General features: G+C 33.4%; 1 protein-coding gene across 4 annotated transcripts in view; it reads right to left on the reverse strand.

The window, feature by feature from the left end:
- WDR7 (WD repeat domain 7) overlaps positions 1 to 22,337 on the reverse strand; it is a 284,359-nt gene that overhangs the window by 157,223 nt on the left and 104,799 nt on the right. For all 4 annotated transcript variants that reach the window (XM_069468368.1, XM_069468366.1, XM_069468369.1 and 1 more), the window contains one exon: positions 11,714 to 11,827. In XM_069468368.1, coding sequence (XP_069324469.1) covers positions 11,714 to 11,827 — 114 coding nt within the window. The remainder of the gene's footprint in view (positions 1 to 11,713; positions 11,828 to 22,337) is intronic.

Here is a 22,337-nt window from a genome sequence, read left to right on the forward strand (position 1 = left end):
AAATTTCTGAAAATTTGGATTGATGTTTGGATGAAGTTTATTTCTTGATTTGTAAAGTATAAATTTTTCTAGCAAGTTTATATTCTAGGAAGAAAGGGTCAAACTACCTAGAATGAACACCATCAAGTTATTATAAATGATTACAAGTTAGTTACAAACCATTTATTCTACTTATCAAAGCAAATCACTTAAGGATGATGGTGGCAAAGAGGAGGGGGGAAGGGAAGGAAGAGGTGCACAACAGTTACTGAACACTTACTATGTGCCAGTTTTTCTGCTAAGAAGATTCCACGTATCATCTAATACTCGCAACAATCTTATTATCCCCTTATTTCAGATGGGATAACTGAGGCTTAGGATGGTCAAACAACTCACACAAGGCCATACAATGAACAAGTAGGGAAGCTGAGATTTGAACACAATGAGATGCTAGAGCCTTCTAATGGATTTATTTTAAAATATTCTAATTATATATTTACTATTGCAGACCAGCTTTCCACCTAGTTTATTTGAATCTATTTCATTTTCCATTTCTATGAAATCTATCAGAAATCTATAAATGTACTTATAGATATGTGTGTACATACATATAACACAAGTTTTATATCACAGTACCATGAGTTTATTAAACCTTCAAGAATAGCAATTCTTCAGGTATAAATGTCCCAACAAATAATAAACACAACCAGTCGTCAGTCTTGGCCTTTAGAGCATAAACTCTACTCTATACTCAGTTTTGAGTAAGTACTCAATACCTAGCAGGTGCTCAAAAATGTCTGTTGAATGAAAAGAAAAACCATGGAAGGGAATTAAGCACAACACGCATGTAGCCAATATATTCCCCTTCAACATTTTTTATCCCTTCTCTGTTTAATAATAAACCCTGTTTTAAGGTAATGTACAGTGTAGAAGGTAAAATCAGCTGCTTTCCAAACATGCCAGACCTGATAGTTGACCCTCATTCCTTGATCACACAGCCAGTCTGCCAGCTCCTGCAACACCATTCTCATTCCCTCCACAGATCATTTATTTCTAAGTCTGTAAACTAACAGCTTTGGCCCTAAAGCTTTTCCCATGTCTCTTCACCTCTGCCACAAATGCAAGCTTACCACTTATATGATGTCCTGGTGCTCTCAATTCTCCTATCTAAAGTCTATTATGTGCATATGTATGTCGTGTGTGCACGTGCATGCAGGCATGTGTGAATATACACCTTGTATGTAAAATTCGACCATCAGCTTCTCAACTAGAGGTTTGTTTTATTAAATCCTCCATAAAATTCGCTGATAGAAGATATAAGGTACTTATTAAGGTTTTTTGTTGAATAAAATTGAACATTTTTTATACTTTTCAGTGGTACTAACCACAGTAAAAAAAAATACATACATAAAAAAGGCAAACAGAGTACCTGGTTCAGATTCCCTGACTCCTTTTAAGTTAAATTTAATCCATCTTTATTTAGGATAGTTATACTAAAAAAATGAGAAAATATTCTCAATTTTTTTATCCTACATAGGAGGAAGGACTCCTTTTTCTGGTATATCACATGAGAAGAAAACACATTCAGGTTCATGATTATCTCCACTTCAAATGCTAAATATTACCTTTCACTTGTGATTTTAAATTACAAATTAAGAGTAAAAGGCTTTATGCTTGGCAATTGATTTTAATCTGGGAAAACTTAAGGATACTAGTAAATTTAATTATCTTTTTGTGTATTAAAAATGACCATAAAGTATCGGGAAGAAGGACTCTTCAAAACCTGACATCCATTTTAAAACCTGTTTTTCCCCTTTACCATGGTTTGCACAGTAAAAGAAATCATTCATAGGTATGACAGAAAGTCTGTGAATTATGAGACATTGTTGTCATTACTTTTGTGAATTACAACTCTTGGTCATATGAGTTTGATATCAATTATAAGGGCAATTCATGTAATATACAGATATATAATAGTGTGCCACAATCTAATGCAATTCATTCTTATCCATGAGATATTATCACACAGCTCACAAAAGGCCAAACTTTAAGTTCATCCTGAAGGTTATTCACTCACAGGGAAGCACCCCCCACCCCCAACTGCTTAAATGCAGCTCCTACATTCTTATCCAATTAAGCATTTCTGCCTTTTTCCTATTTGGTCAAAATTTAGCTAAAGAAATATATAAATTAAATGTGAAAATCAAACCTTAAAGCTTTGTGATCTAATACTGTGTGTTGGTGTATTTATGTGGTTTCGTGTGTGTGTGTGGTTTCATACGAACATAAAATAGAAATTCTAATTTATCTAGAAAGTATATAAAATTATCTTCATATACTGAATGTTTATCTTTTAAGAAAATAGAAGTCTTTTCTTCACATTATAAATATTTCCTTGTACTACATAAAAAGTTAAACTATACCAAAAATTAAAATAGAAGTTTCTATATCACATAAAAAGAAAATGTTATGTCATAATCAATATATTTGTTTCTTTTTTATTCTAAGATTGTTTTTATTGGAATACATATTTAGGAGGGCTATTTTAAGGGTTTTAAATGAACTAATTTTGAATAAATTACTTCCATTTACAAGCACAAGATCAAATTCTGACTTTGCCATTTCTATTTGTGGGCTTTATGTAGCAAGTTAACTTTCTGTGCCTCATTTTCCTCTCTTGTAAAATGGAAGTGATAATAAGGACTTACACATGAATTGCTGTGAGGCTTAAAAAGAGCACAGAGCACAGCCAGACACATACTAGGCACTCAGTAAATGCTAGTGAGTTGTTAGCATCCCTGATTTTTAAATGTACTTCCATGTGAGTTTGCTAAGATGGTGTCAATTGCTATTTATTTGTTCAACCTCTTGCAAAAGTATTACATGGAAACAGCCTTTACATATACATTAAAAAAAATAACTATGCCCTCATTGGAAATTATTATTATGAAAGATTTGGTGCCAAAACAACGTTGATTAAAGTAATTTGTTATAGCACCTGTGACACTTCATGGTATTTAATTAATTTAAATACACAAACTTTCTTGGTCAAAATACATTAAGTAGAGTCCTCATTTATAAAGCCCTAAATAATTGTTTAAAAAGAAACTGAACATTCCAGTGGTATTTGTTAGCCATCTTTTGTCCTTGTTCTTTCTTTTTTTTCTTTTGAACTTTTAAGGCAAGTTCCCCCATGCCAGGCTTTTAAACAAATAAACTTGAACACATTAAATCTTTGTGTGTAACTTAAAGTTTTCAGTGGACTCACTGAAAACTAAATAACTGACTGCATCCACTCACAGGAACACAATGTAAGTGTATAGTCTCATTCTTCAGTAGTGAAAGGTGGTCTTACTGTAATAACCTATCTAATAGAGGAAAATAAAGTATCCAACAGAAAGTAAGAGAAATAAACTCACAGCACATAATTGCCCCTTTGAAGAAAAAACTCACAGCACAACTACCCTTAGTTTGAATACAATACCTGTGGCCTAACTTGTTATCTCTAACTTAGTTTTTCTTTTCATAGCCTCAAAGAGCCCTAAGCGGACACTGGGTTGCAACCTCCCCACTCCAACTCTCTGCTTTAGTTCCTGCCAAAAAACCAGACTCCAAGGGCTCAGACAAAGTCAGCCTCACCGAGAAAAAATAAAGAACAGGTACAACAACTTCGCTGCCGCTTCTGTTATCAACCTGCTACGTGAGAGTCAGGAAAAGACAAACTCAGCAGTTTCTCAGCTGTCTTCTGCTAATTGGGCTACAATCATAAATTTCCCCCTACCCCTCTTCAGCCTGCCTTAATAGTCAGAGTTGTTCAGTCTCAGGGCCAGCACCTCTCTTTATTTTCTGGTGCTGTGTACTCTCTCTCTTCAGAGAGCGTGAGAGTCAAGTAAACCTGGTAGTTCTTTCTATCCTAATCACTGTGTGAGAAATCTTTCTCAGCCTATATGTCTGAAATTCCACACCCTAACAAGTAGCCTGTGTTTAAATGTCAGGCCTCTTAGGAAAACTGTGCATGTGTCTGCTTCCTATGAGTATCTCCTCACCTCCCCATCTTTCCTCCATATAAACCACCTTGCTTCTCCTGTGGTGGGCCGCCAAGCCCCAGGGGATCTCTCAGACAATGGTTACACTGATATCTTCAGGTCTAGGAAAACCACAAGAAACTTTGGCTTCCATTGACAGAACTGAACCCAGAAATGAAGTGGCACAGCTACCAGGGCAATGGGAGAGACATGCACAAAGAAGAAAGGCATGACACAAGAGACAGCAACCAAACAGGGATTCCCAGACTTTCAGGAAACTAGGACCTTCATCCATAAGTACATTTCCACTGTCTACCAAACCTGCAAGGGTCAGTGAAACCACAGAAAGGAGACTCTCCGAGAGTCCTAAGAATCTGGTTCTCTACTTGTGCAACTCACAATAGCACATTCCATGTTCTACCCACTCATTAAGATTTAAGTTACAAAACACATTTGTTCCAGGTATTTTTTTCCTATCTGTCCTCATTGAAATCCTATGGATCACATCCTTCTAATTTTGAAGACATATTTTTCCAAAAGAAAAAGATAAACTTTTAAATGGGGGGTGGGGAACACTGACTAATTCAGTAGAGTTAGTTATGTTTTTAGATCTGTTCCAAGTCTCCTTTTCACAATATCAAAAGACAATTTATCTTCAAAAAAGCCTATATTCCCTCACCAATCTGTTACATTTTTTTGAGCCACTGAATACCCACTAAGAATAAGGAGGAGAGGGTTAAGGAGACATAAACTATATAAGTATAGGAAGTATATAGTAAATATATTTAAATAAATAGATAATATATAAGAAGTGCTGTTTGAATATGAGTAACCATCTAGATCCATTCATTCAACATTTATTGAGAAGATGCTATGTACCAGGGCACTATTCTAGCGCTAGAAATACAAAGAAGTAAAAGTCACATGCCCACATATGACTCACAGAGAGCAAGTGAAATGATTACTTAACAATATTACAGAAAATATTATTGCCACATGATATTCTGCAAAAGCAGAAGTGCATACAACGACCAACTGGGAAGACATTATATAAGGGGGGTACAGAAGGGCTTCATAAAGACGGTGACACTCAAGCTGGATTTAAGGGGAACTCTAAGAATTTCACCCCACCATGTGAGAGAGTTAAGAGGATACCAGCCATATGGAGGGGCACGTGCAAAGTATGACTCACGAAATAGCAGGGTAATCTGAGGAAACAAAGTGTGGCTATAGCAGCTGATGGAGTCAGTTCTTGAAGAACCTTAGGTATCTTGCTAAGGTGTTTAGATTTTGTGTTATAATCAATTGAAGCCATTAAGCGGTGTTAATGAGGGTGATGAACTGGCTTCTGAAACTCTCAGAGTAATGGAAGACAAGATCTGGATGAGGGCAAGAGAATGAAGACAGGGAGATGGTGGTAGGAGAATAACAATGATCCAAAGAGGAAAAAATGAAAGTCTGGATCTAAGAGTTCTTTGTGGAAACAGAGAAGAGGAAAATCACTAAGAGATATTTACGAGGCTCACTTCACAAGAACGCATACCAACCATATGTGGGTATTGTTGGAAAGCGGGAAAGCCAGGATTATTCCTTAGTTTCTAGTTTGGGATGCTGGGCGATTAATGGTACCATCAGTGATGCCTTTAACTGAGGCATAAATATAAAAGGAGATGAGTTTTAGGAAGAAATATGAGCTCCTTTTGGATTTGGTATTTAGGTGTCTATAGGGCATTCAGTCAGAAGGAGGACATGTGAATCTGATACTTAGAAGCCTAGGCTGAAAGTACAGATTATATAGTCATTGGCATATAAGTGGTAGTTAAAGCCAGAGAACAGGGAAAGTGAAAAGGGAAAGAGAAAACCTGAGACAAGAAAATTAGTATCAGTCTTATACAGCATCATTTTTACTGTATTTTAATATTTACATCAAAAATGTTCAAATACCATATTTAGAAATATTCTACTTACCTATCAACATACAACTAAAGCCAAACACTAGACAAAAAAAGAAATATTTTAATTTACATTTTCTTCTCTCAGATTAAAAAAAGGATAAAAGGTAAACTATTTGAAATGACGTATTTCACTCAGAAAACTGTAAAATCCATACTTTTATTTTTCTTATCTGTTTTCTTAAAAACTCCATAGTAAATTAACCATAGCTTTAGTAATGTATCATTATCCAAGAGCCTTAATATAGTAAACCATATATCTTGTAGAAGCTAACACTTTAAAGTCAAAAGCAAGGGTAGTGATAAAAATTTAGAACAAATGATTTAAAATCCTTATAAATCTAGTATTACTTTTTAGACTGTCAAGTATAAGTTAAAGAATGAGGAAGGCAAAGGGTGCAGGTGGAAATCTTATTCTAGTTTACCAATTATAAAGCCTCTGACTCTTTGCTAGGAAAGCACTTCTGGTTCCTGAATATATAATGTCCCATGTTTTGTTCTTCAGAGCTTATCTGTACTTTTAACAGGGTAAATTTCATATCTTTCAGTCAGAACAAATGTAAAAACATCTTACGCACCTTATGAACAGGGTCATTAGTAAGTAGTAAAATGCATAAATCAATATTTAGTCTCAGACTAGAAGTCATTTTCAGCTATATCTTAATATACTAAAGATGCTGACTTCAGTGTATGAATATATGTTAAAGTATCAGTTTTATATTGATGACTTCAAAAAGCTAGACAGAACAATGAACATTCCATTTTACATGTATGCAATAAAATGACTGTTTAGTAATGAAAACGTACTTCTATTAATAGTCTTATGTCACAGCAGTCCTAACTAATGTCTGCAAATTTAAAGAACAAATATGTAATGATATTTTTCTAAAGGAGATGTCTTGGTTTAAATTTAGAACAACAAGTTCACATTTTAAGTAATGAGATTAGATATCCAGCAAAGTAATTACCTAACATAAGCAATAAAGGCAGACTGTGACATCATCTCATATTTCAAAAGTAAATGAAAACCTTCCAAAGTTTAACGAGCTTGAGAATGTGAAGAAGTGCCAGGTGGTGCTTAAGGCCCATAAGCTTTGGAATCAGGTAGGACTCATATCAATCCCAGATCTATTATTTGGTTAAGTATGTAACCTTATAAAAGTTACCTCTCAAAGTTTGTTTCTTCATCTACAATATCTGGAAAAAATGCTAGTTCCTACTTTAAAGCAATTTTGTAAGAGTCAAGTATAAAGTGTTTGCTATACACTTTTGATTGATATTACTTTTAATTTCTCGTACCCTTCTCTACTTTTTCCTCTTTTCATGGCACTTCTCATCTTCTAACATACTGTATATCTATTTACTTACAATTATTGTTGTCTCCCTCTTCCCACCAGAACATAAGCTCCACAAGGACAAGTGTTATTGCCTATTTTATTCAGTGATGTCTCCTAAACAGTGTCTGGAGCTGGAGTGCTCAAAAAATATTTATTGAATGAATGATTGGATGACTACTAAGAGGATTGCTATTTAAATATATACTATTTATAATACATATATTACTACTACTTTTAATTATTGCTAGATTTTTCCATGCTAAATCACGCTATAGACTCTTCTGAGAAGTCAAATATGTGTTTTGTGACACTGGCTATCATATAAGTTCTTAAGAAAGAATGATATTAATTTATTTGATTGTAAAATGAGAGATTAAAATAAAATAGTCTCTTAGGTCCCACCTACAAAAAACAAAACAAAACAAAACAAAAACAACAACTTTGATTCTACAATCCAAGAAAACACAAAGGCACATTTACAGAAAGTTACACATAAATTTTCCATAAAATAGGATGTCCTTCCAGAAATTTAAAACTTTATATTAGTAAAATGCACAACTGCAAAGAATTAAACTTCAAATGTCTGTCTACAGAATGCAACTGGGGGCAGGACAAGGAGGGAAACAGGCACACATAGATTCTGTCAGTGCTAAATACATAGCAACAGCAAAATGCATTCATTTTGAGCATCTATTAATCAGAAATAGGAAGAGACATATTTTCCCCTGAATTAGTAATTAAAATGTAATCATTTCATTAAAAACACACCAAAAAGTAAAATAAATTTAGTCAATCCACTTGGATCTATACATCATTGTTGCTTTTGTTCTAAGTAGTTGAATCTGTCAACCATGTTGCCGATCTAGTATCAAGCTGTCCTTTTTGACAATGTCAGTGACTCTTGACCCTTTATCACTGTTATATGGTCAGTTTGTGTTCTTGCTATATTGAACAAGAGGCAGGACACCAAAGTATGACCTTCAGAATAATAGAGGGACTTTCTTAAAGGCACACATGCCCATTTGTGAATGAAACCCTTCCAAAATTCGTTTCTGCCTGGAATTAGGGGAAGGTTATTTTAAAATGCAATATTTAGAAGATGTATTGCTTCATCCTCAATCAGAATTCCATACTTTACCATGATGAAAGACAATAAAGTAAAATAAGTCACATAAAAGGTTTACCTTTAAAAAATTAGATTATGATTCAACAAAAATGTTTCCTATGTACGTTGGGTTTTAGTGAGATTTATGCCATTAATAGGATTATAATCAATTAATATCATAAGAAAATAAAAATACATTATTTATAAATATTGATTATATCTACATAGATTTTAAGTTATAATACTAAAAATAGAAGTATACATATAAAAGTAAAAACACATATAGAGTGATATTCTTGTGACTCTGAAATTATAATCTAGAAACAATCTTAATACTATTATTTTTACTTTAAAGAAAATATTGCTGAAATAAATATAGAGTATTATTAATTATACAGCATTTAAATATACAGAGTGTTATAAAACCTGAAACAATTCCTTTGAAAAACAACATACATTTCCTTTGCATACCGTACAATATAAAAAATGTGGAATAGGTTTTAATATTTTTCTACATAAAAACAATATTAACCCACCAAAATGGCTAATATAGCTATGATATGTAATTTAAAACATGTGGTTAGAGGAAAGAATTTGATGAACCTAAAGATAGAATGCTAAGTAAAACCAAGTATGTGTGTAGACCAAGGCACATTGGCATTACTTTGTGGAGCGGATCAATAGATATCAGCTTTAAAAAGAGAGATATAGAAAGAAGCTGCAGCATATTTTTTAAATGGCAGGGTGAAGGTTTAAATTGTCTCAATCAAGACCCAATTTTTTTCTCCTAGTTTTTCCAGCTGTTCTCTTCCAGTTAAGACTCTTCATTTCAAATAAATTTAATTAGTTCCAATTGATCACAGCCAACACTTACACAGCTTTATCCATGCTTCTTTACTTTTATAAGGCAAACACTAACAAAGGCTGCTAGGCTCAGATTCTAGTGTCATAAGACAGCATTCATACCTCATTCATTTGCACCCAAAAGAAAAACTTCAAAAATGATTATGCTGTCTTTTGTGAAAGCACTAAATTATACTTCACATTTCAGTTGTTATCTTGCTCAGATTGTTTCTAAGAATTAAGTCCCAGACTACTATAATAATAAAATTAATACAACTATACACATTAGCCTAACTATAGCTTCCAAGGAAGAATTCACTCAAAATACAGGCAAATATCTGTCATGATATAATTTCTCCTTATTTTATAAAGATACATTAGAACAATTGCTTCAAAATAACTGGAAAAATTATTTGAATGGCTAAATTGGCCAGCTTTCCTTTATGTAGTACTGGTACTCCACAATGCTGGTTACCCCAAAATAAGATTACTGTGCTTAGAACAGGGTTCTCTCAATGCATCTACCATATTTTTCATAATGCAATTTATATAGGATTCTAGTCAATAAAAAGAAATATAGTTTTCTTCTAAACCCTCACAAAAATCTATACCACAGCTTAATCAAGTCACACAATCTAAAGGTAACCTGAACGATCTACAGACTGCAGGATTCTAGCTGCTTTGACAACACGTTAAGGAAGCCTTTTTTAGTTATTTAAATTCTTTGGATATTGAACATTCTTGCCTCTAGTATTCATAGCATGAAATAAATAAATCAACTGATAAAAGCCATTTGTCACATATTTGACAAAACTCCTTACAGATTAAAATATAGTATGTGTAGTATTAATTGACTCTCCAAACCAGATTTGCATTTTTAAGCTTCTTGATTTTGTTAACAATAAAATAAAAAAGTCATATGCTATAATGACTTTGGTAGTGAATAATTCAAAATTTCAATGTACTGATTTAATAGTGTTTTCTTGCCTGCTCAAAAATTCAGCTTTTATTCTAGAATGCACATTGAGTTATTCCCACTATTGTAAAGGCAAATTCTTTTTTGCTATGAATTAAACAACTACATTTTATAGACCAGAAGGCTTTTAAACTTTACAGGGAACTAAAATATAACAACAATATATATCTGTAACAGCATAAAAAGCAATAAAACTGAATAAAACAAGAGCTAGTTTTAAAATCTGCAAATAAAACAGATTTCCTTTTGTAGCTACTGAAAACAAACTCCATAATTGTAAAGTGCTAAATGACTTTCAGAAAGGTTGGAAGACACTGAAATTGTTTATGTTTAAGTTGGAAGATATTTTTCATCAATGAACTTACAAATTAGAAAGAATTAAAAAGTAACAAGTAACAGCCACCATCTCTCACTTTTACCAAAAACCAAATGCTACCCAGCTTTGGCAATACTTGGCAGGGGGCTATAGGTTTGTAAATATAGGCTGTGTAAATTTTCAAGGCAGATCATTAGGCTCTCTTAAGGTCTTCCCAGTGGAAAAAATTCACAGACATTCAGGAGTTAACAGCAAAGAACCTGCCATATAGAGCTTTAAAAGAAAGTAAATATAAAATAATAATAAAAAACCCCCACCTACCTTTAATGTTTTTTCTCCCTTTTAATTTTTGTTGAAAATTTTACTGATATTTCCTAGGCATGCTTCTTTTTAAATTATTGATTATTATTAAGTTAATATTTATTGCTTCACAATAATTATAGATTTTATGGTCAGATTTTAAATTTTAACCATCCACACTAAAAATGAAAGTTTATCATCCTTAATACCAATAAAAATATTTATACTTGGCTGTTTTTATCCTCTGTGCATTCAAAGAAATTGAGCTGAATGCATTTTGAGATCCAGTAATCGAAACTGATTTGAGAGTATAAAAAGATAGGCCAAACATAGAGTGTGGGTTTCCTAAAAATTACTTTACTGCCTGGTTATGTGATAAATAGTACAGATAATAATGTTCAATATCCAAACAAGGTAAACAAGTTTAAAAAGCACCATTCATTTCTATAGTATAAAGAGTATCTGTAAGTTCCTTAAGCAGGCTGTATTGTATATATTGCTATTATAACTTTAGTATTCTTTAGTTTTATCTTATAATTGCAAAATCTTTCATAACCTAATGCACATATTCCTCTACATGATCCAAGGCTTTAGTAATGATCCCAGCCTCTGAATTAAAAGGTCTCCAGAAAACAAGTGCACAGCTAGCACATTCATTGTTACAGCTACAATGAGCGAACCTGGACCAAATAAACAGTTCCACTTCTTTTCACCTCAAGATCAAAAAGGACACTAAAGAGTCTCATAAAACCAAATACACCATCAATACAAGTTTCCATCCTTTCCATCAAAATACTTAATCCCACTAAAAATAACCTAAAAAACATTTTGCATTATTGAACAAAGCTCCATGCAGATATGTTAAAGATGCTCGGCTTACCGGTGGTGATGTCATCGTCAACAAGGTCATGCTCTTCCTCCTGGACTTTGGCTTCAGGCCCTGTGGCTTCAGAAGCCGTGGTGATAGTCTGCATGGCTTCTGCTGTGACTCCAGCTAAAACAAATGGGAAGCACAAGGTTTCATTTAAAAAAAAAATGAAAACTAAGGTGAACCAAAACTTTTAAAGCTTTTTACTTACCAGATGTAAATACTATACATTAAAAAACATATATATTCACCAAAACTAGGATGAGACACAAATCAATGAATAAAACATTCATTTTTATGTATATATGTGCATGGGTACATACCATATTTAGTTTTAACTAAGATCTGGGAAAAACAGAAACAGGATGCTAAAGTAAATTGCATTTTTACTTGATTGCTTTCAATGTTTTTTGCTATAGTTACTTTAGTTGATTTAAACAATTACGCTACAAAGAGGAAAACAAATCTTGAAAGTGAAAGACTATTTTAAAATGTTACTTATCTTTAATATTAGTTTATTTATACCTTGGGGGTTGGGAGGAAGGATAATGACAAGAGAAGGAGTAAGAGACCTGAAATTCACTGCCCCCCAAAAAGTATAACATCTCCCTCAATGGAGGAATTCAATATGAGGTCAGATAATTATTACACTAAAAGAACTTGACTGAAAGCAGACGGATGAAGTAGTTCACAAGCCAAAACTTTCCATTCTGTGAATCACTAGAGATTTGCCAGTTCATACAAATGTGTTTTCCTTACGCACCTATCTTTCCATCTTTGATTTTATATTTTATTGTCAATTTGCATCTACCACATTATTTTTAATTTGGCAATGGATAGTAGGGTGTATCAATATTTTTTATAGGGTTATCAAAAGGCATTAATCGTGGTAACAACAAATCTCACCATAAGAAGTTACTTTCGGAGTTAAACCTTTCTAATCAAATCTAAATAAGTACTTCAAGAACTGTCTATACAGGATCCATTCAAATATTTTAAAAATCAAAAACTATAAACATTCAAGGACTTATTTTCTTCCAAGGTGTATTAATTTAAACATTTCTCTGTGAAATTCAGCCTTGCTGTCTCAGGTTTACCAAAGGCATCAAAAAAGGGAGACTCTTAGTCATTAGCCACCACGAAGGATCCAGACATGGACCTAACACTAGGCAGTTCCAAGCCCTAATGATTTATATTTGGGGAATAGGACACACCATTATAGTACCACCACTTATTAAGAGTCACTCTTAAAAAAAAGTCGTGCTAAAGAATGACCCCTGATGAATGGAAAATGACAAAGCCACCCCTTTACAGAAGAATTTTTATTTTTGGATTTACAAGGTAAATTTTAACATAAAGGAGGGGACTTACTAGAAAAATAGTATTAATTACTTAAGTAAAGATATTAATAGCTATCAGTAAAATAATTACAAAGAGGAGATAAGGTAAGCATCATGTTCTTAAATAGGGACATTCCTCAAATATAAAATAAAAAAATGATTTCATATTATTAAATCAAAATATAAATCTTTGAAATCCCCCATTCTCATTTCTTGCTTAAAATTTGATAATTTTGAAAATGATAGAGAAATAGGGAAAATATTAAGAAACAGTTTGAATAGTAACAATCATTATTGGTATTGTCCTTTTCTGTAAAATTAAGAAATTCAATAAAAATAAAGCTGGAATTTAGGTAGTAACAAGTTTACGAATCCATTTACATTCATCTCATTTAATCAGAGAGACTAATTGCTCAACATAACACAGTTACTAAATTCAGGAACAACAATTGAGATGTAGGTCTTCTGATATCAAACTCCAACACAGATTTACCACAAAGTTCTTCTAGGGCCTGAGTTCCTGGGGGGAGGGTGGGTGGTATCACAAAACATCACAGCATAACCATGAGAAATCACAGAATCACACAATACTAATCATAAATATGACCAAGCCCTCTGTAGAGTTCCTGTGTTGTTTCAGGCAACTATTTAACTGAGGGCATTCAGTATTTAGGGATAGCTTAAAGAGCAAACAGGTACATATCAAAGTAACTGAGGTTGAAAGACCAAGAAATATGCTGAAACTGGTTCTTTGACGATCCTTTCCAAAACATAGTAAAGGTTATAAAATGCTTGGCAGAAAAAAGAAAATACAAAAAAGGAAAAGAAAACTACAGACCAATCTTTCTCATATTGTCTCAAAAATTCGTAATAAAATATAAGCAAACAGAATTCAGCAACATATAAAAAGAATTGTACACCATGACCAAGTGGGTGTACTTGGATCCTTTATTCCAAGGGATCCAATTTTTCAAAATCAATCAATCTAATCCAAAATAGTAACAGGCTAAGAAGAAAATTACCACGTGATCATATCAATCATTTGACACAATTCAGCAACCATTCAAAAAACTCTAAGAAAAATAAGAATAGAGGGGAACTCCTCAACTTGATAAAGAGCATCTACTAAAAACCTACAGCTAAGATCATACTTAATGATGAACATCTGAATGCTTTTACTGTATGATCAGGAATAAGGCAAAGATGTCCACACTCACCACTGTCACTTAACATAACACTGGAAATTCTACCTAATGAGTTTTAGCTAACGCAACAAAGCAAGAAAAGGAAATATTATAAAACACATACAGTTTGGAAAAGATGATGTAATTGTCCCTATGCGATGGTTAATTTTAAGTGTTAACTTGATTGGATTAAAAGATACCTTGATAGTTGATAAAGAATTATTTCTGGGTGTATCTGTGAGGGTGTTTCCTGAGGAGACTGGCCTGGGAGTCGATGGAGTCGGAATGCTCTGCCTCAGTGTGGGTGGGCACCGTCCAACGGGCTGAGAAGCCAGGTGGAAAAAATGTCAGAGGAAAGGTTTGTTCTCTCTCCTAGAGCTGGAACATCCTTCTTCTCCTGCCCTTGGACATCAGAACTCCAGGTTCTCCAGCCTTTGGGCTCCAGCACTTGTACTCAGTGGCCCCTCCAGATTCTCAGGCCTTCAGCCTCAGACTGAGAGTCCAAGCATTGGTTTCCCTAGTTCTGAAGATTTTAGATTGGACTGAGCCCTGCCACTGACTTCCCTAGGTCTCCCACTTGTAGATGGCCTATCGTCGGACTTTCCAGCCTCCATAACTGTGTGAGCCGATTCCCCTAATGCCGTCTCATCCTTCCATCCACCCATCTATAGTATTGGTTCTGTCTCTCTCTCTCTCTCTCTCTCTCTCTCTCCCCCACCTACCTACTTACCTACCTATTGTATTGGTTCTGTTTCTCCAGAGAACCCTAACACATCCTCTTCAAGGATAAAATAATTTTCTACATGTAAAATCCGGAGAAATCACCAAAAACCTCCCATATACGTGTTCATGGATTGGAAGATTCAACATAGGAAAAGATATCAATTCCCCCCAAATTGATATGCAGGTTTACTACAGTCCCTATCAAAATCCTAGCAAGATTTTTTGTAAATATAGACAAAATTATTCTAAAAGTATATTAAAAATACCAAAGGAACTAGAATAAAACAGTTTTAAAAAAGAATAAAGCAGGGAAAAAAATCAGACTACCCCATTTAAAATTTAATATAAAATTATTAAAGCTACATGGCTTTGATAGAGCAATAAACATGTAGGTTAATGTAACAAAATAGAGAATGCAGAAATAGCCACACACCAATATGCCCAACTGATTTTAGAAAGAGGTGCAAAAACAACTCAATGGAAGAAAGATAATCTCTTCAAAACATTGGCTGGAGCAACTGGACACCCATAGGCAAAAAAATGAATCTTGACCTAAGGCTCACACCTTATCAAAAAACAAACTCAGAATGGATCATGGACTTAAATGTAAATCTCAAAATTATAAAACTTTTAGGAAAAAAATTAGAAGAAAATCTTTGAGATCTAAGGTTAGAATTGATACCAAAAGCATAATCCATAAAAGGGAAAATTGGCAAAGTAGACTTCATTAAAATTTAAAAACTTTTGCTCTACAAAGACCCTATTAAAAGATGAAAAATCAAGCTCCAGACTGGGAGAAAAGATTTACAAATCACATATCCAAGGACTAGCAACTAGACTATACAAGGAGCTCTCAAAACTCAACAGTAAACAATTTGGCAGTTCTTCAAAAGGTTAAACATACAGTTATCATATGACCCAGCAATTTCACTACTAGGGAATAAAAACATGTATCTCCACAAAAAATCATATGTGCATGTTCACAGCAGCAGTATACATAAGAGCCAAAATGTGCAAACAATCTAAATGTCCATCAAATGATGAATACATAAATTGTGATATATTCACACAATGAAATATTATATAGCAAATACAATGAAATGAAGTTCTGATACATTCTATGACATGGATTTACATTAAAAACATTACGCTAAGTAAAAGAAGTCAGTTGCAACACATAACATGTTGTATAATTCCATTTACATGAAATATCTAGAAGAGGCAAATCTATGAAGACAGAAAGTAGATGAGATTAGCCTAGGGCTGAGAGGGGTGGAGGGAATAGGGAGTGACGCTAATGCAGACTGGGGGTTTCACTTTGGGGTGATGAAAATGTTCTGAAGTTGATTGTGGTGATGGTTGCACAACTCTTTAAATAAGCTAAAAATCCCTGAATTGTAAACTTTCAAGGGTGAATTTAACGGCAAGTGAACTATATGTCAGTAAAGCTGCTTTTTAAGAAGCTTGCTTTTCTAACATTCCAGAACAACCAAGGCATCTGTGCTACTTCTGTATACCCTCCTGGTACTTTTTCTGCAATACAGCTAAAGAAAAAGGGAAGAAAAAGAGCTACATAGAACATTTATACAAAAGAAAGCAAAATTTACCCTGAATACTTTGTGTCAGAAAGACATGATGTTCCAGTTTTTAATTAAAAAAAATTAAACTACATTCTTGATTTTGACACTTGTAATTCTCTCTATTAATCCTCACAGTCAAAATTTCTGCATTATTTTGTTCTAATACAACCAATAAAAAGTGATTGATTTGTTTACTTCAAAATTATATACATTTCATTTTTTAAAGATCAGTGAAATATCCTAATTTCCATAGGACTGGGCATTGTGATGGTAAAAACTACCTAATATTCTTAACCTTTTCTGGAAGATAGTAAAGGGTTAAGAGATACTGAGAATGGGCAAACCAAATCACTATACTCAACTCTTAAATCCAAATGGCAGTGTTCATTTAAAACTAATTTTAACTGTTTACTTAAGAAAACGATAGATGCTTTTCATTTTGAACTTCTGAACCACATAGTTATGGTAAAAGATTATTAAAAACCATTATTTAATACTTCTAAGCATGATAATCATTATCCATAAAACAAGGAATAACATTTTTTAAAATTCTCAACCATATATCAGTACCTTATAACAGGTAGACATTATAGTAGACTTTCTGCAACAGGCAAAACAGACATCAAACCTGTGGTTGCCAGGGGTTAGGGGTGGGATAAAAGGATTGACTACAAAGAAGTAGAGCACATTTTTTAGAATAGTGAAAGTCATCTGTATCTTAATTGTGGGAGTGGATACGTGACTATCTATATGTGTTCAAAACTCACAAAACTATATATTAAGAAGTGTGAATTTTACTATACATCAATTATACCTCAATAAACTCAACTTTTAAAAAAAGATACAATAGTAGATACTACATCACTGTCACAAAAGAGAATTGAAGATTATGCCAGAATACAATGCTATTTTCAATGAAACACAGGGACTAGAAAAAATGCTTTACTCTCTTCATGATAGTAAAAGCCTCAGTTTTTTGAAGCATAAAAATCATTTTCTTACTATCCACCATCAAAGAGGATGAAATATTTTTGAGAAATATGAAAAAGAGTCCAATTAGAAAATACTTATATGGAAATGTCAGTTTGTTAATAATCAAGGTTACAAATGTTGTCAATTAATTACATGGTGCTACTTTGGTATTTTCTTATGTACTTGATGTGAGCTTATTTATCAAATTATACCATAAAATCTAAAAAGACTTTCTGAGTATCTCCAAAGTATTTGGCAGTGATGAATATCTCATAAAAGTCCAATAAATATAGCTTGAACAGAATTGAATATTTTCTATTCCATGGCACAAATTATGTTATTTAAATATACTAGAAAATAACAGTAAGGGTGCTTTGGGGGAAAAGATATAATAAGGAAATGAAGACAGTAAAGAGATATAATAAAAAAGAGACATAATAAATTAATGGAAAGATGTGAGACATTTAAAAAAAAATCAGTGAATCCCCAAATCCAAATTTCACAAAATAAAAAAATGAATGTACATTATATCAGACAAGAGTTCTCTATAAATGGGTTCTATACTGCAAATCAGGGGTCAAATACGAAAAATGGAATGGAGGAGAAAACTGGTTTAAGTGAGGACACAACAGTAAAAGGGAGGGGGAGCATTGTGGCTAGTAGCATAAGTAAGAGTTAACAAGGAAGACGACTATGAGATTTTCATAGATCACTCTTCGTTGTGAGAGCTCTATGTACATAAAACTTTCTCATTTGTATGCAATCCTTTTTAATCACTTTAGAAAAGTTTTTAAAAATGTAAATATAGAAATGCAGTCTTCAAAATCAATGGAATAAAACTACACTCAACTATCCCTAGCAATAAAATTAGACACGTTATTCTAAAATTTATGTTTTCATAAGTTTATAAATTACCTTTATAAATTTTTTTTCCAACTGGCTAACAATATCTGAGTAATAATAAATAATATTAACTTAGAAGACTACAGTGTCATGTGATTAACTTGAAACATCAAGAATAAAATACTAAATTTTAATATAGGAATATTTGAAATACAGCACTTTATCTAATATTGAAATGTAAAACCACTTCAGTTCATTATAATTTTATTATTTTATTGAAGACTAAATGTAAGTGATAAACAATATTGTTAGGACCAAGAATGAAGAAGGATATTTATAAATATTAACCAAAATTATATTTCTCATTCTCATGGTAATATACATTTCCACTGAAATTAAAAAATGGATCCAAAAGAATAGCAGATATTTTTATTTTATCAGTTTCTCACAACTGTCGTTTTCCAGTGGTCCAATTAAAGTACACTGAAGGCAATAATTTGATATGAACATTTACTGTGAATGAAGTAAAATTTAACAGTAAGGGAGTATGTGAGTAGCTACAGTTTCTTTTCAGGCAGAAAGCTTGAATTTATTGGAAGCAGATCTCTGCAGTGACTGACCAACACTGCCCCACATTCCCCGCAATCCTTATGACAGACAGACAGCCTGCCTCACATTAATTCACTTCACACCACTTCTATCGATCCACAGCCGGTTCCCTAGTCTCTCTGCACACATTGCCTGTCTGGCTGCCTACATCCACATCAGCACACACACACAAAGGCCATAGAAAGATAACCTTTTGCTTTCCATTAAAGACACAGTATCCACTTTTCCTTTTGCAATAACATCAAAAATATAAAATATAACGGTATGGATGCTGTCTTGTAGAAAAGTCTTCCTGTAAGAAATGTTGTGGGTATTTATCTCTTATTCTGAATAATGATCATTTCAATTCAAAAACAAGTTAGTTTATTAAAGGCCACAGAGCAATTAGAGAAATAACCAAAATGTCTTCAAGTTTGAAGAAGAATATAATAATTATTTGGTAACATGAGTTTTGATCTATATTTTTAAAGACATGAAATACATTTTTTTCCTAACTAGTGTTTTGATTTTTTTTTGGAAAACTGCTCTTATATAAAATGTTAATTATAAGGAATTCTGAAAGCAACAAAAGGAACATATTTTACTAAAAAACACACAAGGAATAGAAAACACAAGAAGTATACTATATCAACAGAATATTAATGTGAATGTATAAGGCTTCATTATACCTCTTTCCCCAAAAGAACCTGAAAATGATCCATGGTAAAAATCATGCCTAATTCTTTTAATTCATTGTATGTACTTTTTCAAATATTTCAGTTTGATTTGCAGGCTATGAGCTGACTTAACATCAATTTTGGTTTGAAGAGACACAAATAAAACAAAGATTTATATTGTTCAACCTACAAAGTGTTATGAAACAAAGGCAAAACTGTCTTGATACACAACTGTACTAAAACGTAAAATTATAACCCCTGGGTGATTAAAAATCAAAATTGTAACCAGAAACATATATCTCAGAACTGTGCAAAGTACATTCTCCTAAATAAGAAGGTAACTTTGAAGCCCTTCGTGGATTTATTTTTATTTTTGCTAGGATTATACAGGCAGAGATAACAGCATCAAATACTAACAAAAACAGCACACTAAATACATGCAGTACATTAAGTATGTTCTTCTTTATAATAACAGAAAGTTGCTCTGGAAATCAAAGAAAGGAAAACTGACGAAGGCTACTGAAGCTGATGGCTTTAAAATGAGGAAGTTAAGATTTGGATTGGGCCCGAAGACTGGGATGGATCTGAACAAGGGAGAGGCTGGCATCACCAGCAAGAGTAAAGCAAAGCCACTGCAATGATGAAGACAGGTGACCTAAGTGTGCAATGTTCTCTTCATTATCTTCAATGCCCATGGAGCACTCAGGCTACTATATATATTAATAATAGCAAGCCCTGTACCAGGTATTAGAGACACCAGGGTAGAAAAGATATAGCCTTAGCTTCTAAGAAGCTCCCATGTGAGCTGAGGCCATGGGGAGGATGGAAAACAGATCAGCGGTTGCCAAGGATTAGGGGGAGAGGAGTTCATTACTAAAGAGGCTATGAAAAGAAATAGGTGAGGTGTTGAAAATGTTTTCTATGGTATTGTGGTGGTGGATACTTGACTCTACTCATCTTTCAAAACCCAAAGATCTATATGCCACCCAGAATAAATTTTATTATATGAAAATTTTTACAAAATAATGAATTAACCATAATGCCAGGGAAACCCAGGATGAAATGAAGATTCTGACAAATGAATCTAAGTGTATTACAAATGCACACCATAACCTCACTGAAGGTGTTAAGAAAAAAGGAGCTGACCTAAGAAACACTAGACAAAAAGGACTGTATACAAATACTAATAGCCAGTAAACTGGTTTTTCACATGGTATGAGTTAGCAATTCTAAATTACTTTTTATGTCTACTAGGGTTGAAGATACAAGTAAATCTATTGTAGATAAGGAGACTCAGGTTTCTCAAATTCAGAGAAAGAAATGACAAATAAGCAAAGGAGGAAGACTAGAATGAAATCTGTGGTGGTGGATGAAAATGAGAGATATCAGTACAAACTCATGTCTGTTTTAATATATATGAACACACAGAATGATAGATACAGAAATAATTATACCTATGTGGGTATACATAAGTTAGTATGCTCACACGTTTCCCAGTTCTGTCCACCAAGAGGACGCAGAAGCAGTGAAACATCAGTAGCAACAAGCACACCTAGCACCCAGATCTTAGTTTCTAATGCCTTCATTAAAAGGAACCCGGGCTCCCTAGAGAATGGCCGATTCTAGCACTGGGGCAGAGAAACCACTAGATGAGCAGGGAGCAAGTGTCGGAAAATAAAGAAGTGCTTTAAGAAAAAAAAGAGAGACCCTATCGAAATGACACTGAAGCCAACTTAAAGAGCTCCCTATGACCAATGCTAGAATGATCTGAGCAACAAATTAACATTATAAAAGTTCTATTCCTTAAATAATTATTATGAGCCTGCTAAGGGCTTAATGGTGGGTCTTTGCAACAAAAAATAAGGTCCTGGATCTTGACCCTGAGGAGATCTCAGTGGAGTACTTATTGCATGTATTTCTTCCTATGAAGACTGCATGGCTTCAATATCACAGTGAAATACAAACTAAGTCTCAAAATGTAAATATATATTTATACATAGAATATAAAGAAAGAAGTAAAATGGTAAGCCTCAGAGAAAACTAAGAAAGCAGGGGCATGAAATATATTTACTTCAGCCTGGAAACATGACAAAGTGGCATCAAACTGCTGAAGATATAAACATTCATACACTGTAATGAGCACAATGCATCTATAGAAGCACATCATTATTCCACTACATTACACTGATTAAATCTCACAATTCATTTTAAAGACTATTCATATCTAACCAATGATTTAGAGGAGAATGAAAAGTTGAATTAACTAAGGGAGCACCAATCATTGCCTCTGGCAGAGCTTTTAAAGAATTAACTTGCAAACAAAGTTATAAAAAGAATGAAAAATGAGCCAGACAAGTACCAAGATAGAAGAGATACTACAATGTATAAAGAGAATAGAAACTTTCATTTTCTAACCCACTCTCAATCACATAAGCATAAGTACACTATCCCCTAGAAATGTAATTGGAAAGAAGGCAACAAATGTATCATGTTTAATTACTGTAGCCCAGGTTTCTTAACTCATTACTGATATTTTGAGTTGAATAATTCTTTGTTGGCAGAGGCAAGGGCTGTCCTGTTTAGCAGCATCCCAGGCCTCTATCCACTAGATGCCAGCAGCACACTCTGCCCTAGTTGTGATAATCAAAAATGTCTCCAGATATTGCCAAATGTTGGGGTTGGGGGGTTGGAGGGCTGGTGTGCAAAATCATGCCTGGTTAAGAAACACT

This window comes from Eulemur rufifrons, chromosome 5 (genome assembly GCF_041146395.1).
Source record: "Eulemur rufifrons isolate Redbay chromosome 5, OSU_ERuf_1, whole genome shotgun sequence".
In the NCBI taxonomy this organism is placed as follows: Eukaryota; Metazoa; Chordata; class Mammalia; order Primates; family Lemuridae; genus Eulemur; species Eulemur rufifrons.